At 38.0% G+C, this 12,688-nt stretch overlaps 4 protein-coding genes across 4 annotated transcripts in view; all 4 read right to left on the reverse strand.

Annotated features, from left to right (window-relative positions):
* Positions 473-1,563, reverse strand: LOC104754123 (probable F-box protein At5g47300). The gene is made up of 2 exons (XM_019237869.1): positions 1,196-1,563; positions 473-1,121 (listed from the first exon to the last, which is right to left on the reverse strand). Exons 1-2 carry the CDS (start codon positions 1,561-1,563, stop codon positions 473-475), a joined length of 1,017 nt encoding a protein of 338 aa, XP_019093414.1.
* LOC104752864 lies at positions 2,388-4,119 on the reverse strand. The gene has a single exon (XM_010475121.1). It carries the CDS (start codon positions 3,859-3,861, stop codon positions 2,491-2,493), a length of 1,371 nt encoding a protein of 456 aa, XP_010473423.1. The 5' UTR covers positions 3,862-4,119; the 3' UTR covers positions 2,388-2,490.
* On the reverse strand, positions 5,135-9,565 carry LOC104752865 (transcription termination factor MTERF15, mitochondrial-like). Its single transcript, XM_010475122.2, has 2 exons — positions 7,302-9,565; positions 5,135-7,210 (listed from the first exon to the last, which is right to left on the reverse strand). Exon 2 carries the CDS (start codon positions 6,672-6,674, stop codon positions 5,316-5,318), a length of 1,359 nt encoding a protein of 452 aa, XP_010473424.1. The 5' UTR covers positions 6,675-7,210; positions 7,302-9,565; the 3' UTR covers positions 5,135-5,315.
* The window catches only part of LOC104752866, a 9,390-nt gene continuing 6,311 nt past the window's right edge, over positions 9,610-12,688 (reverse strand). Inside the window, exons 15-26 of the mRNA XM_010475123.2 lie at positions 12,596-12,685; positions 11,986-12,061; positions 11,806-11,899; positions 11,652-11,721; positions 11,371-11,550; positions 10,965-11,075; positions 10,785-10,868; positions 10,541-10,695; positions 10,314-10,452; positions 10,157-10,216; positions 9,951-10,055; positions 9,610-9,852 (exon numbers count right to left, since the gene is read on the reverse strand). Of these exons, the coding sequence (XP_010473425.1) occupies positions 9,739-9,852; positions 9,951-10,055; positions 10,157-10,216; positions 10,314-10,452; positions 10,541-10,695; positions 10,785-10,868; positions 10,965-11,075; positions 11,371-11,550; positions 11,652-11,721; positions 11,806-11,899; positions 11,986-12,061; positions 12,596-12,685 (1,278 nt within the window). The 3' untranslated portion in view covers positions 9,610-9,738. The remainder of the gene's footprint in view (positions 9,853-9,950; positions 10,056-10,156; positions 10,217-10,313; positions 10,453-10,540; positions 10,696-10,784; positions 10,869-10,964; positions 11,076-11,370; positions 11,551-11,651; positions 11,722-11,805; positions 11,900-11,985; positions 12,062-12,595; positions 12,686-12,688) is intronic.

Below are 12,688 nucleotides of genomic sequence, written 5' to 3' on the forward strand. Positions count from 1 at the left end.
TTTTTTAAAAAAAAAAAAAAAAAAAAAAAAAAAAAAATACAACAAAACAATACAACCATTCAAAACAAAACAAGAGACAAAAGCTAGAGTTTTATGCCAGCAGAAACAATTTTTCGAAAACTCGAGGTCCAAAACTTTCAAATCGATGACTTCAATGTTGTAATTTTTCTATAAATTAAAGCTATCATATTAATTAATGGAGTAATGTGTGTGAGTATTAGGGAAGCAAGATAGTCTCAGTTAACGTTGGAAAGTTGATAATGTTTAGTGGATGTTTGCGATATACATATATTTAGTGAAAACACGAATTTTGTAGTCACCATAAGAAATAGAACAAGGTATATATTAGTCGTATTAATTATTTGGAGGCGACAATAACAATAGAAATCTTTATTGATCATAAGAATTAAAAACTGTATTAAAGTTAATCCAACCCAAGATAACTAAGAAAGAAAAAGAAAAAGAAGCTTTGTTATTCGCCTCTTTTTCTTTTGCCTCCGGAGGCACCTTGCTGGATTTGAGTCAAGCTTGGAACATAATTAAACAGAAAAGGCCAAGCATCTTCGTCTCCAAAAGACTGTCGTGTGAATCTATTGTCCTCTCCAACAATGTATACCCTGTTTTTGCAGCTGGAATGATCACACATCACGAGGACTTTCTTCTCCTCATAGAGCAAGAAACTTATATCATGCGAATATTCGAGGTGAGGGCTCAAATCCAATGCAAACACCTTGCTCCATGATATCGCTTTGGTTTCATCAATCTTATTTGTCAGCCATACCTCAGCTTTTGATGTATATTCGTGTTTTAACAACACGGCGAGTTTCTCTTCTCTAACGACCGATAGAGAAGCATTTTGATCATCCATAACTATAGGAATCTGACCCGTAAGACGTTCAAATTTTTCGCTAGTATAATCAAAGCTGACTAAGAATATGCCGGGATGTTTCTCCTCCTTTCCTTGTGAAGCAATCCAGTAAGTCTTCCCTTTCAAAGACGCGCCGCTTTGTTCACAAACTAATTGGCAGTTAGGAGTGGCATCAAGAGTCCTCCATGAGTTTGAGTTAATATCATATATTTCGAATTGATCTTGGTTGTAACCATAACTCAATATTTTGTAGCTTTTATTGCCAGATTTCTTGTCTTGGCAGGATCCGAGAGCATAGCAGTCGTTTGTCTTCTTGTCACCGTTAACGGGTTCCAAACCACCATTATATAGTCGTTTTCGGTGCATAACAATAAGCCGTCGCAGTGAAAAACATGAGAGATCACGATTTGTTCTTGAACTGAACTACCAGGATCGATTAGGCTACGTTCACATGTGGCCATTACATATGGTTTTGTTCCATGGAGTTTGACACTCATCGAGCAAACTCTACCGTTCTTCAACATGAGAACAAGAAACTGCTTTGCGCCTTTCTCCAAGTGCATTCTAGTGAATCTGCTATTGCTGAATAAATTGTTCCATTGCTTGCAAGTAGATCGCAACCGCTTGAGAGATATGGCCGGAACGCGACAGAGTATGTCCTCTACCCAAAGGTCCTCCAACATCATTACTGTCATCTCTTAATGAACAAGAAAGTGATTGTTGTTTAGACGACGAGTACACCAACTCTTTTAAAAAAATTCTTTTACATGGAAAAAAAAAAAAAAAACTTTTTCTTGTTTGGTTTTGAATATTTTGATAGTCAGAGTTATATTTTGATCTCAACTTTACAGCCTTTACGTCGATGTAGCTCTCCTTTTATTGAAAAATCTCCTTAACCCTAATCCTCGTGGATTTGGGAAAAAGCAACCGCCTCTTCATAAAGATAAGATCTTTCCAAATATTCTCTGACGAAATAAGGTTGTTTTCCAATATTCTCTTGAAGGATAAGGTCCTATTTGTTGCAAATAGAGTTAATCTTATTATAATTCTTTGGTTAAAATTATGCCCAAAATCTTCAATCAGAGATAAACAATCATTCCTCAAATCGGATGAACTAATGACATAGACGAAGTTCAAATAACTTGGAAAAGAATCTCGCAGCAAGATTTTGAAGTATCATAAGAGAGGATTTTATCTCCAACCCCAAAGGAATTTAGTGAAATTAAAGCTTCTCAGGGAAGACCAATAGATCAAACACTGATAAAATAAACGAGAAAGGCTTACATGACCAATCCAAGAACTCTGCATTGCATCATTCCAATCCATATCTGCAGTTCATAAACACCATGATCCAATACATGATACTGAAATCAGACCAATCCAAGAACTCAAAGAGTCCAAACGAACAGAAGATAAATGACTTAGAAAAATAAAAAATCAACAACTATATAGTTTGGATACAGATGTCTGCTATTTGGCTGCATTGCTGTTTCTAGGCTACCAACCTCAGTGTGATATATCAGAAAAGAGACTCAACCTCACATTTTATTGCTTTTGAAGTCAAAAATCAAGGTTTCAGAAATATTCATAATAAAAGCAAAATTCTTGACAAGCCTTGTGATCTATAAAATACGGTCTTTGGTGAAAATAGCCATCAACTCATGCACAAGCTCCTTGTCATCATGGTTACGCACATACTTGTTTAAGAACTCTTCATTGGTACATACCAAAACAGACGACATTGGAGGGAGTTCACTTTCGAGCAAACCTTTTGACATGAGAGCTTTAATTACATTACACCTTGGGACAGTCCTCTTCTGCATGCTGTATCCAAGCATCGCAGGGGTTGTAATCACAGACCTTAGAGGCCAATTCATCTTCTTCACCACAAACTCAGTCTTCTTTGTCACAGTCTCTGCAGATAAAATAAGACACTGGGGAAAGCGCTTGGCTAGTATAACAAACTCATCTCTGCTGAATCCGAGGCAAAGAAATGTTTCAATGCAGTTCAATATCTTCTTCTCTGAAGCACCAACGCATTGCGGAAACTTCTTCATCAGTGAAAGGACCTCGTCTTCGACTAGTCCACACTTCTTCAGGGTCTCAATGCTCCGAACTATCTTCTTCTCCGAGTGATTCAGAAAGCTAGGACACTTCTTGAACATTTCCCATACATCTCCCTCAGAAAAGCCTAACCCTTTACAGACGTTGACTTTTTCTTCTATTCTTTTGTCGCTGTATCTGTAAACAACCTTAAGAGCTTGGACAAACTTTGAGGAGGTTGGAACAAAACCCATCTCAACAACTTTCTTGAGTGATTCTTCAAAATTTATTTTTCCACAAACAGGTTGGGCATCAGAGATGAGCAAGGAGAATAAAATCCTCTGAGGCACACCCAACTCTCTCAGAACCAAAACATTCCTGATTTTATTCCACTGTCTACTACCCTCTGGCGAAGATTGACATAACTTTTCATAATTGGAACTCTTATCTGCCTCTATAATCTCTTTGATGAAACCATAGTATCTGCTTATAGTTTTGGCAGCTTTCTTTCCCAAGATTTCAGGAACTGTAGAAACAATCTGAGTGAACTCAGAGCTTGAAGCTCCTCTTGACTGCAAAAACTGAAGCTTGGGAGCAAGTTTTTTCTCAGCATCTAATACAAGCAATGTTGGATAGTCCGTAACGATGCTTGAGATCTGAGAATCAGTGAACCCATGACCTCTAAAAAGACTCAGAACTGAATCAGCATTGCCCTTGTCCTCGAAACTGACTCTCATTGAGATCGATTCAGCTACTTTTCTAGTCAAACCCAATGAATCAACGAGGTAAGAGACTGTAAAGTTCCTACCTTTACGACCATCTCTATAAGCAGCAGTAGCGACAGAGGAGAAGGAATTGGAAAAATAAGATGCATTTTGCACTGCAAAACTCAAATGACGCCATTTCTGCAACTCGCACAACTTTTTGCCATGGAGTATCAGAGAATACATGACCAAAGACGAATTCAAAGATTACCTAAAGACGCAGAAGAGCAGGAAGAACAGAACCCAGCAAACCCCTAAAGTTTAGAAGCGATCGCTACCCAACGATCAGTTTCAATTCGACAAGACGAGCCGCGTGGTTAGTGAAGTGAAAAAAAAAAAGAAAAAAAGCAGAGATCTTTAGGGTTTACTCATTCGACAAGCGATTTCTACTCATCGATCAGTTACAGATAAAACAGAAAAAAGCAGAGATCTTTAGGGTTTAGGCAAAACCCCTCTTTTAATTTTGATTTTGAAAATGTTGTCTAATACGGTTCGGTTATAGACAAATTCAATTTTTGTTGCCTGTTGAACCAAAACGCTTTAGAATACTTTAAAAACTCGAATAATATTTGGTTAAATTTGGTTAGTTCGGTTAAAGCCTTTAACTTAAAGGTTTTGCATTCTTAATTGATTTGTATCACTATAAGCTGCATTGAATCATTACAATCCATATCTGCAGTTAAAAAAACCATGATCTAATTTAAAGATTTATTCTGGGATTTTAAAGTTTCAAGAATCAGAATTCAATCCATATCCGTGTAAATGACTCTCATCAAATACATTTTCCCTATTGAAGAACACAACTACAAACCCGGATTTTCATATTTTAGCCTCATTGATTTTCAAGTCATCTTCAGATAACATATGTTGCAGTTTGGTTCACTAGGATCTCACATTCTGGCATGCATCACGCCAAATGTATGCATACCAGAGTACATTTGTAATCTCCTTACTGTCAAAACCAAAAGTGATCCTATACATAATTAAAGTATATATACGCAAGCACAATGGTGGTACTACTCTGTATTTGATAGATAATTAAACTTTAATATGATTTGTTGTGTAAACTTTAATATGATTTGATAGATATTTTCTTTGCGTATTCACAGTAAAGACCACGAGATGAGTTCTAATGATGTGAGTATGTGAGATAGTAAAGACTACGATCACCAATCTGAGAATAAAGAAAATCAATCCACTACAAATCATATGATGGAAGAAATATTCTATTAAAGTAACCACAGAGCAAGATTTTGAAAGGCTTACATGACCAGCTGTGATTTAAGTACCCCCACCAATCCCAAAACATTTAAGAATTTAGTGAAACCAAAGATCAAACACTAATTAAGGAGCCAAAAAGGCTCACATGACCAATCCAACAACTCAGGACCTGCATTGCATCATTCCAATCCATATCTGCAGTTCGAAAAAACCATGATACTATAACCACATTTAAATATTGGGTTTAAACTTCAAGAATTGGATTCCCATGTCAGCTATTTGGCTGCATTGCTGTTTCTAGGCTACCAATTCAAAATTACATTTAAAGTTACTTTTCCTAGTTGGCTTGCTTTTGAAGTCTAAAATCAAGGTTTTAGATACTCAAAAACAAGAGCACAATCCTTGACAAGCCTTTTCATCTATGAAACACGACCTCTAGCGAAGATGGCCATCAACTCAGGCACCAGCTCCTTGTCATCATGGTTCCTCACATACCTGTTTAAGAAGGCCTCATCGGTGCATGCCAAGACAGACGACAATGGAGGGAGTTGGCTTCTTAGCAATCCTTTTGACATGAGAGCTTTGATTACGTTACACCTCGGGACAATCCTCTTCTTCATGCTGTATCCAAGTACTGTAGGGAACAAAGCCATCTCTCTTAGTGGCCAATTCATCTTATTCACCAGAAATTCAGTCTTTGTCTTCACCGTCTCTGCTGAATATCCAATGCACTTAGGATGGATCTTGGCTATCTTCGCAAACTCATCTCTGCTGAATCCTAGGCCTAGAAATGTTTCAATAGAGTTCAATATCTTCTTCTCTGAAGCACCAATGCATTGCGGACACTTCTTGAACACTGAGGGGATCTCTTCTTCGAGTAGTCCACACTTCTTGAGGGTTTCAAACGTCTGAACTATCTTCTTCTCTGAGTATCCCAGAAAGCTTGGCCACTTCTTGAACATTTCCCATACATCGCTCACGGCCACACCTAACTTTTCATAAGCACTGACTTTTTCTTCTATGGTTACCTCTCTCAAACCGAAAACAACACGCAGAGCTACCAAAAACTTTGAGGTACTTGGATCAAAACCCATCTCCACGACCTTCTTGAAAGATTCTTCAAATCTTTCTTTTCCACAGACATATTTCGCATTGGATGTAAGCAATGAGAATAGCAACCTCTGAGACACACCCAATTCTCTCAAAACCAAAAGATTTCTGATTTTATTCTCCTGCTTACTACCCTCCGGCAAAGAATGACATATCTTGGAACTCTTATCCGCGTCTATAATGACTTTGACGAAATCATAGTATCTACTGATAGTTTTGTCCCCTTTCTTTCCCAAGATTTTAGGAACTGTAGAAACAATCTCAGTGAGCTCAGAGCTCGAAGCTCCTCTGGACTGCAAAAATCGAAGCTTTGGAGCAAGTGACTTCTCAGCATCTGCCATAAACAATCGTGGATAGTCCGTAATGATGCTGGAGATCTGAGATTCTGTGAACCCATAAACCCTAAGAAGGTTCAGAACAGAATCAGGATTTGACTTGTCCTCGAAGCTGACGTTTTTCGAAATCGATTCTGCGAGCTTTGTACTGAAACCCAATGAATCAACGAGGTAAGAGACTGTAAAGTTCTCACCTTTACGACCTACTCTAGGACCCAAATCTCCAGCACTAGCGGATGAGAAAAAAGCAAATGACTTTTGCACTGTAACTCTCAATTGACGCCATTTCTGCAACTCGACCAACCTTCTTCCATGGAGTATCAGAGAATACATGGCAAAGGCTAACACACAGCGAAACTTACGCCAATTGATTTTTAAAAAGACGAAATTTAGGGTTTATGAGCTCTTGTTGCTTCAAACTTCAAACTTAAAAAGAAAGAATCCTTTGATAGAGATGCTAACTGCTGAGACGTTCTCTTTGGTATTGTATACTTAAGCTTAATATCGAAAAATATGAAGTACACACAAAAAGTGTCTACCTTTTTCGACTATAGTTTCTTTAGATTATGACCCAAAAGAGGATAATTTGAACCTAATGAATGATTCATCTTCTGTGTACATGAAGAAAGAGCCAAATCTAAATCGATCAAGATACAAGCATGAATTATAGACTGTAACCCCAAACATGTATTCAAAAGCTCTTTTGCTATATCATAATATCAACCAAAGGAAAAGTTAGAGTTTCAAGTTATTTTTCAGAGTTGGATTACATATAGAAAGAATCGGTTCGGATCCAGAGACATATTTGTCACTCTCTCAGAAAACACAAAGTCCATCAGGCCTCAAGCTAGCATCCAGTGGAACCTTGACTGTTAAAAAAGGAAAGAGGTGTAACCTGTTACAAGGCAGTCTTTAGAATGTAACCAGCTGTTATGAGTTTATTGCAAACTGATAACTCACCTGAGGTGTTCACATACGAGCTGCCTTTTGTGGCTTCCATTTTCTGATGATTCATATAGTGACTGAAACGACTGAACAGAGCATCAGAAACAAATTTTACTCAAGTTGTGTTGCAGGAGGACTGAGAAATAAACTCCGAGTGTATGCACTAGCCTTTTAAACACACGAGAGTGTCTTCTTATGACCAGCAAAAACTCCTCGAAACGTCATACTATGATCAGTCGTCGAGAGCCGCTAGGTCCATCAGCAAAATTCAGTGAATAAATGCATATTCAAAAGCATTGCTAACAAAAAGAAACACACTGGCGAAACATGATATGTGATTACAGAAATTACACTCAAGATATATCAAGAAAGGACGATAGGTTCATCAAACAGAATATAAGAAACAGTACAAATATTCACACATACCTCCCAGATGAACAAGGTCACTTAAAATTCAGAAAATAAATGATTTCGAAGAACAAAATTAGCATATATATATATATATATATATATATATATATATCATTTGGATTCACATGTCCCCATCGGCTATGGCTGCATTGTTGTTTCTAGACTACTAACCTGAGAGTTATCGGAGAAGGAATTCAAAACTTACAATTCTAAAATAAATAAACCACAGACAGTGCTGCTACTACAGATGAGCAAGGGGAGTAAGAACCACTGAGGCACGCCCGGTTCTCACAGAACAGATAAATTTCTGACTTTATTGCATACAGAAGGAAACATGTTGGATCCGGGTAAGATTGAGATAGTGAAAGCCTAAATGGTTTCAGGTACTCAAAAAGCAGAAGCTTTTCCTCTGCTTCACTGATAAATCAAAAACTAACACAAAGAACAACAATCTCTAACGTTGCTCATTGTTCTACTTGTAGGTGGTCATTGAGTGAAACTCGATTTCTGGTGAAGATAGCCATTAACGCAGGCACGAGCTGCTTGTAATTATGTTTCATCACATACTTGTTTAAGAAAGCTTGATCAGTAGTCATCAACACTGAAGACATTGCAGGCAGTTCAGTTCTGATAAATCCTTTGGACATAAGAGCTTTGATTACATTACACCTTGGTACAATCCTCTTCACCATGCTTAATCCAAGTACATGTGGGTATGAAACCACAACCTTTAGTGGCCATTTCATATTCTTCACCAGAAACTCAGTCTTGTTCTTCACCGACTCTGCAGAACATCCAATGCACGAAGGAAAAAGCTTGACCATCAACGTAAACTCATCTGTGGTGAATCCTAGGTCTAGAAATGTATCAATGGAGTTCCCTATCTTCTTCTCCGAGAATCCAAGAAACATTGGAAACTTCATGAATATTACCCATACATCTCCCATAGAAAGGCCTAACCTTTTTTATAGTCATTTACTTTTTCTTTTATCCTTTGGTCACTGAATCCTTTAATAATGCCCAGAGAGCATCGATGAACTTTGAGGTGGTCGGTTTAAAACCAATGTCAACAACTTTCTTGAGGGACTCTTCAAATCTTTCTTTTCCACAGACAAGTCCATAATCAGAGATGAGCACTGAGAATAACAACTTGTGAGGCATGCCCAAATCTCTCAAAACCGATAAATTTCTGGTCTTATTCTCCTGCTTACTACCCTTGAGCAAAGAAAGAGATGTTGTTGACGAACTAGTATATACTGATAGCTTTTTCTTCTTTCACTGCCAAGATTTTAGGAACTGAAGAAACAATCTGAGTGAGCTCAGAGCTTGAACCTCCTCCTCTGGACTGCAAAAACTGAAGCTTGGGACCAAGTGACTTCTCAGCATCTAGTACAAGCACTGTTGGATAACCCGTAACGATGCTGGAGATCTGAGAATCTGTGAACCCATAGCTTCTCAAAAGACTCAGAACAGAATCCCTTGTTCTCGAAACTGACTTTCCTAGAAATCGATTCAGCGAGCTTTTTAGCTAAACCAAGTGAATCAACAAGGTAAGAGACTGTAAAGTTCTTTCCTTTTCGACCATCTCGTGAACTCACATCGCTAGCAATAGCAGAGGAGGAGAAGTAATTTGAAAAAGAAGATCCTTTTCGAAAACGATTCACTGAAACCCTCAAATTATGCCATTTCTGCAACTGGACCAACCCCTTTTCCATGGAGAATCAGAAAATACATTACAAAGACAATGCAAAATTACTCACACAGTCTGCTTGCCGAATCCAAGTTTGCGTGTCGGCAAAACAGAAGCGCATGTTCAATCAAACCAAACCGGATGATATTGAAGTATTGACCATCCGGTTTAGTCGACTCTTTCGATTTTGTTGCTAACTTCGTCGACCTTTGTTGGAGAAAATGTCCAAAAGTTTCTTTTTACGTCATTTATGCTTCACGCAAACAAATTATATACAATCGTTCAAAGCTATCTTTTTTTTTTTCTTTTTCTAGACGAAATTGAGTTGAGGTTTCTAAACTAGATTCAATCCTACATGTAGTAGCTGAGTGACTGGTTCCTTTTAGATCCACCTTCCCCGTATAGTTCATTCCATTGTTGAAGCGCTGTCACGCTCGCAGACTCTGATGAGACGCTCACACTCACCTGATTCAACACCATCGATAACAGTTACATTTCTCTGAAAGCCAGAGACAGATATGAAAGAAAGAAAGAAAGAAAAAAACACAAGTAAAAAGTCATACGAGGTCAACTGCGTATTTGAAATCCTCCATGTTCAAAGCTCGGATATCAGGACTTCCACTTCGAGCTGGAGGAACTCTGCCTTCGGCCAGAGCAGCATCTCGCTCCTACCGCCAAATCCCATCATTAAGCATATTTTTACTATATAGAGAAATTTTGGGCAACATAAATTTAGTTTCCTTGGTTGTTCAACACAAAGACGACTTACAGTTTTTTCCATCTCCAATATCTCCATGATTGGACGGTGGGCAGCAGTAACACATAGATTCTGCACGCACCAAAAGAGCATGTAACATGGAAATACATGAGCATTACTTTGCATTTCTTATCATTTTGACAGACCATAACAAAGCTAAAGGAGTTACCTTAAGATCGCTTCCAGAATATCCATCAGTCATACTAGCAACTCCATCAATATCCAAATCAGGGGACAAGACTTCTTTTGCGAGAATAACCTTTAATATCTTTGCTCTATCCAGAGCATCTGGTAGTCCCACCATCAACCTGCACAAAAAGTCAATACCATAAACTTTTCACGACATGTCAATTTGACAGAAAGCTTAGTCCCTCAAGGAAGCTATTTATATATTACCTACGAGGCAACCTTCTAATGACAGCCTCATCAAGGTCAAAAGGTCTGTTTGTGGCTGCAAGAACCAGAACACGTTCCGTTTCCTTTGTCGTCAGACCGTCCCAATGTATCATGAACTCCCCCGGGTTTTGGCTTCGGCCTATCATGCTGTCCAGCTACAAGATAGTAAAATATTGGAACTCTGTCAGTGTCAGTAATCTGATTACAAGCAAAACCCGTCCAGGCATTGACCATGAGAAATTACCTCGTCGAAAAAGATAATGCTAGGGGAAATTCTACTAGCCATCGCGAAGACAGCTTTGACATAACTCACACCCTTACCAAACCACTGCAATATTGAGAAGAACACAAGTTTGAACAAGAGATTCTGTGTATAAATTGGTACAATTTGGTAGAGTCCAACTTTTAAAATATATTCTGTTACCCTTGACATTGAGATGTTAATGAAGTTAGCACCAGCTTCCGTTGCCACTGCCTTTGCAAGCATGGTCTTTCCAGTTCCAGGAGGTCCAAATAAGAGAACTCCTCTACAAGGCTGCACATAGAGAAGTACAGAAGCAGACTGATTAGGACTCCACCAATGCATAACTTTAACAACTAAATTATACAAAATTTCTTTTTTTAGGAAAGCCAAATTATCAGCTAGGACATAGTAAAAAGCCTATGTCCGTGTATACTGGCACACACAAATCAAAAGGTCCACAAAACTTATGAACATGTATACTGCCACACACAAATCAAAAGGTGATCCCTTCATAGATCTGTTTAAGGCAGGACATAGTAAAACATTATGGGATTTTACTAAAACCTAATGCAGATAAGATAACCACCTTTGTTAATTGCCCCTTGCGGAAAAGTTTAGGCCGTTGTAAAGGAAGCATAACCAATTCCTTTAAAGTGTCTTTGACATTCTCAAGTGCCCCAATGTCATCAAATGTAACACCAATGTCCCTGGGAGAAATAACATCACTAAAAAGCCTCTTTACAAACTCATGTTCTGTCATAATGTCCTGAAAGCAACAGAAGAAAGTAACAGTTGTTACATACTAGGAGGAATTGCCACAGTGAATATATGTAAACACCAATTCAATTTCCAAGAAGATTTGCTAACCTCGAGAGACTTCTGCGGGTTCTTAGATTCATTTAGAAGAGCCTGTAAGAGTTCTATTCCAAATTTTAAGCTGCAAGGATCCAAAATTCATACTCAATACTGAAACAGAATACTGAAACAGATAAGTAATGTACAGGGACAAGCTGCCAATTACCTATCAAGAGACAAAGTAACTCTAACATCTGGATCAGCATCAGGATTACGCTTTATATGGTCACTAAGAGCCCATCCAATGATCTTTTCTGCACCTGATGCAGATATCCAAAGTCAACTTTTTCGAAAAGCATTCCATTGTCAACTCTGGTCATCATGCCGAACAAAGGGAGAGCCATACTGTCTCTTTGAAGTGTAAGATCCTTTATGCACAGCGTCTCAATGCCTTCACACTCTATACCAAATCGTCCCAACACCTAAATCGAGATGCAATTATAAAGTCTTATTAAAGCTTCTGTAATGCCCCTGTTTTAAAACAGGAAATGGAATTGTGCTATGTGAAAAGCAGATAATCTTGTATTGTACACCAGAGAAAAAGTAACATATTCTAGAAAGTATACTATCAACGATTTATTTTCGAGTGACTTGAGATTCAAGCAAGCAAGTTTTGAAAATAGAGGAATGATAGAGTTATAGACTTTAATGATACGCTATCTCTGCGGTTTTGCCTCCACAATCACATCTAACAGCCAAAATGCCACAGATATAATTTAGCTTTAATTTTTTGAAGCTAAGTATGCAAATAAGGAATGTAACTAAGAAAATCAAAGATTTCTCACTGAGATTGAAAATTTGAAATCCTTGATTTTCAATCTGACCCATCATATGTAAAACTTATTCCGTGTCTAAAAATGCTGCCATGATCTTTTTTTCTAATTACACACTACATCCAAGAATACAGCAAAAAGTATACCGATACCATATATTCAGATTTCAGATGAAAGACATACCATGCGCAATTGACTGGAATTTGCCTTTATTTTCAAAGCCTCAGCATCACGATCCAACTGACACTTCCAGGTTGTAAGAAGATCCTCATCCTG

Source organism: Camelina sativa, chromosome 16, assembly GCF_000633955.1.
Source record: "Camelina sativa cultivar DH55 chromosome 16, Cs, whole genome shotgun sequence".
In the NCBI taxonomy this organism is placed as follows: Eukaryota; Viridiplantae; Streptophyta; class Magnoliopsida; order Brassicales; family Brassicaceae; genus Camelina; species Camelina sativa.

Bases quoted from the DNA above. Each gene is read 5' to 3' on its own strand.
- LOC104754123 (XM_019237869.1), bottom strand. From the start codon at position 1,563: ATGACAGTAATGATGTTGGAGGACCTTTGGGTAGAGGACATACTCTGT. The intron at 1,122-1,195 runs GTTAACGGTGAC...TGGCAATAAAAG, and splicing joins ATAATGGTGGTTTGGAACCC to CTACAAAATATTGAGTTATG.
- LOC104752864 (XM_010475121.1), bottom strand. From the start codon at position 3,861: ATGTATTCTCTGATACTCCATGGCAAAAAGTTGTGCGAGTTGCAGAAA.
- LOC104752865 (XM_010475122.2), bottom strand. From the start codon at position 6,674: ATGTATTCTCTGATACTCCATGGAAGAAGGTTGGTCGAGTTGCAGAAA.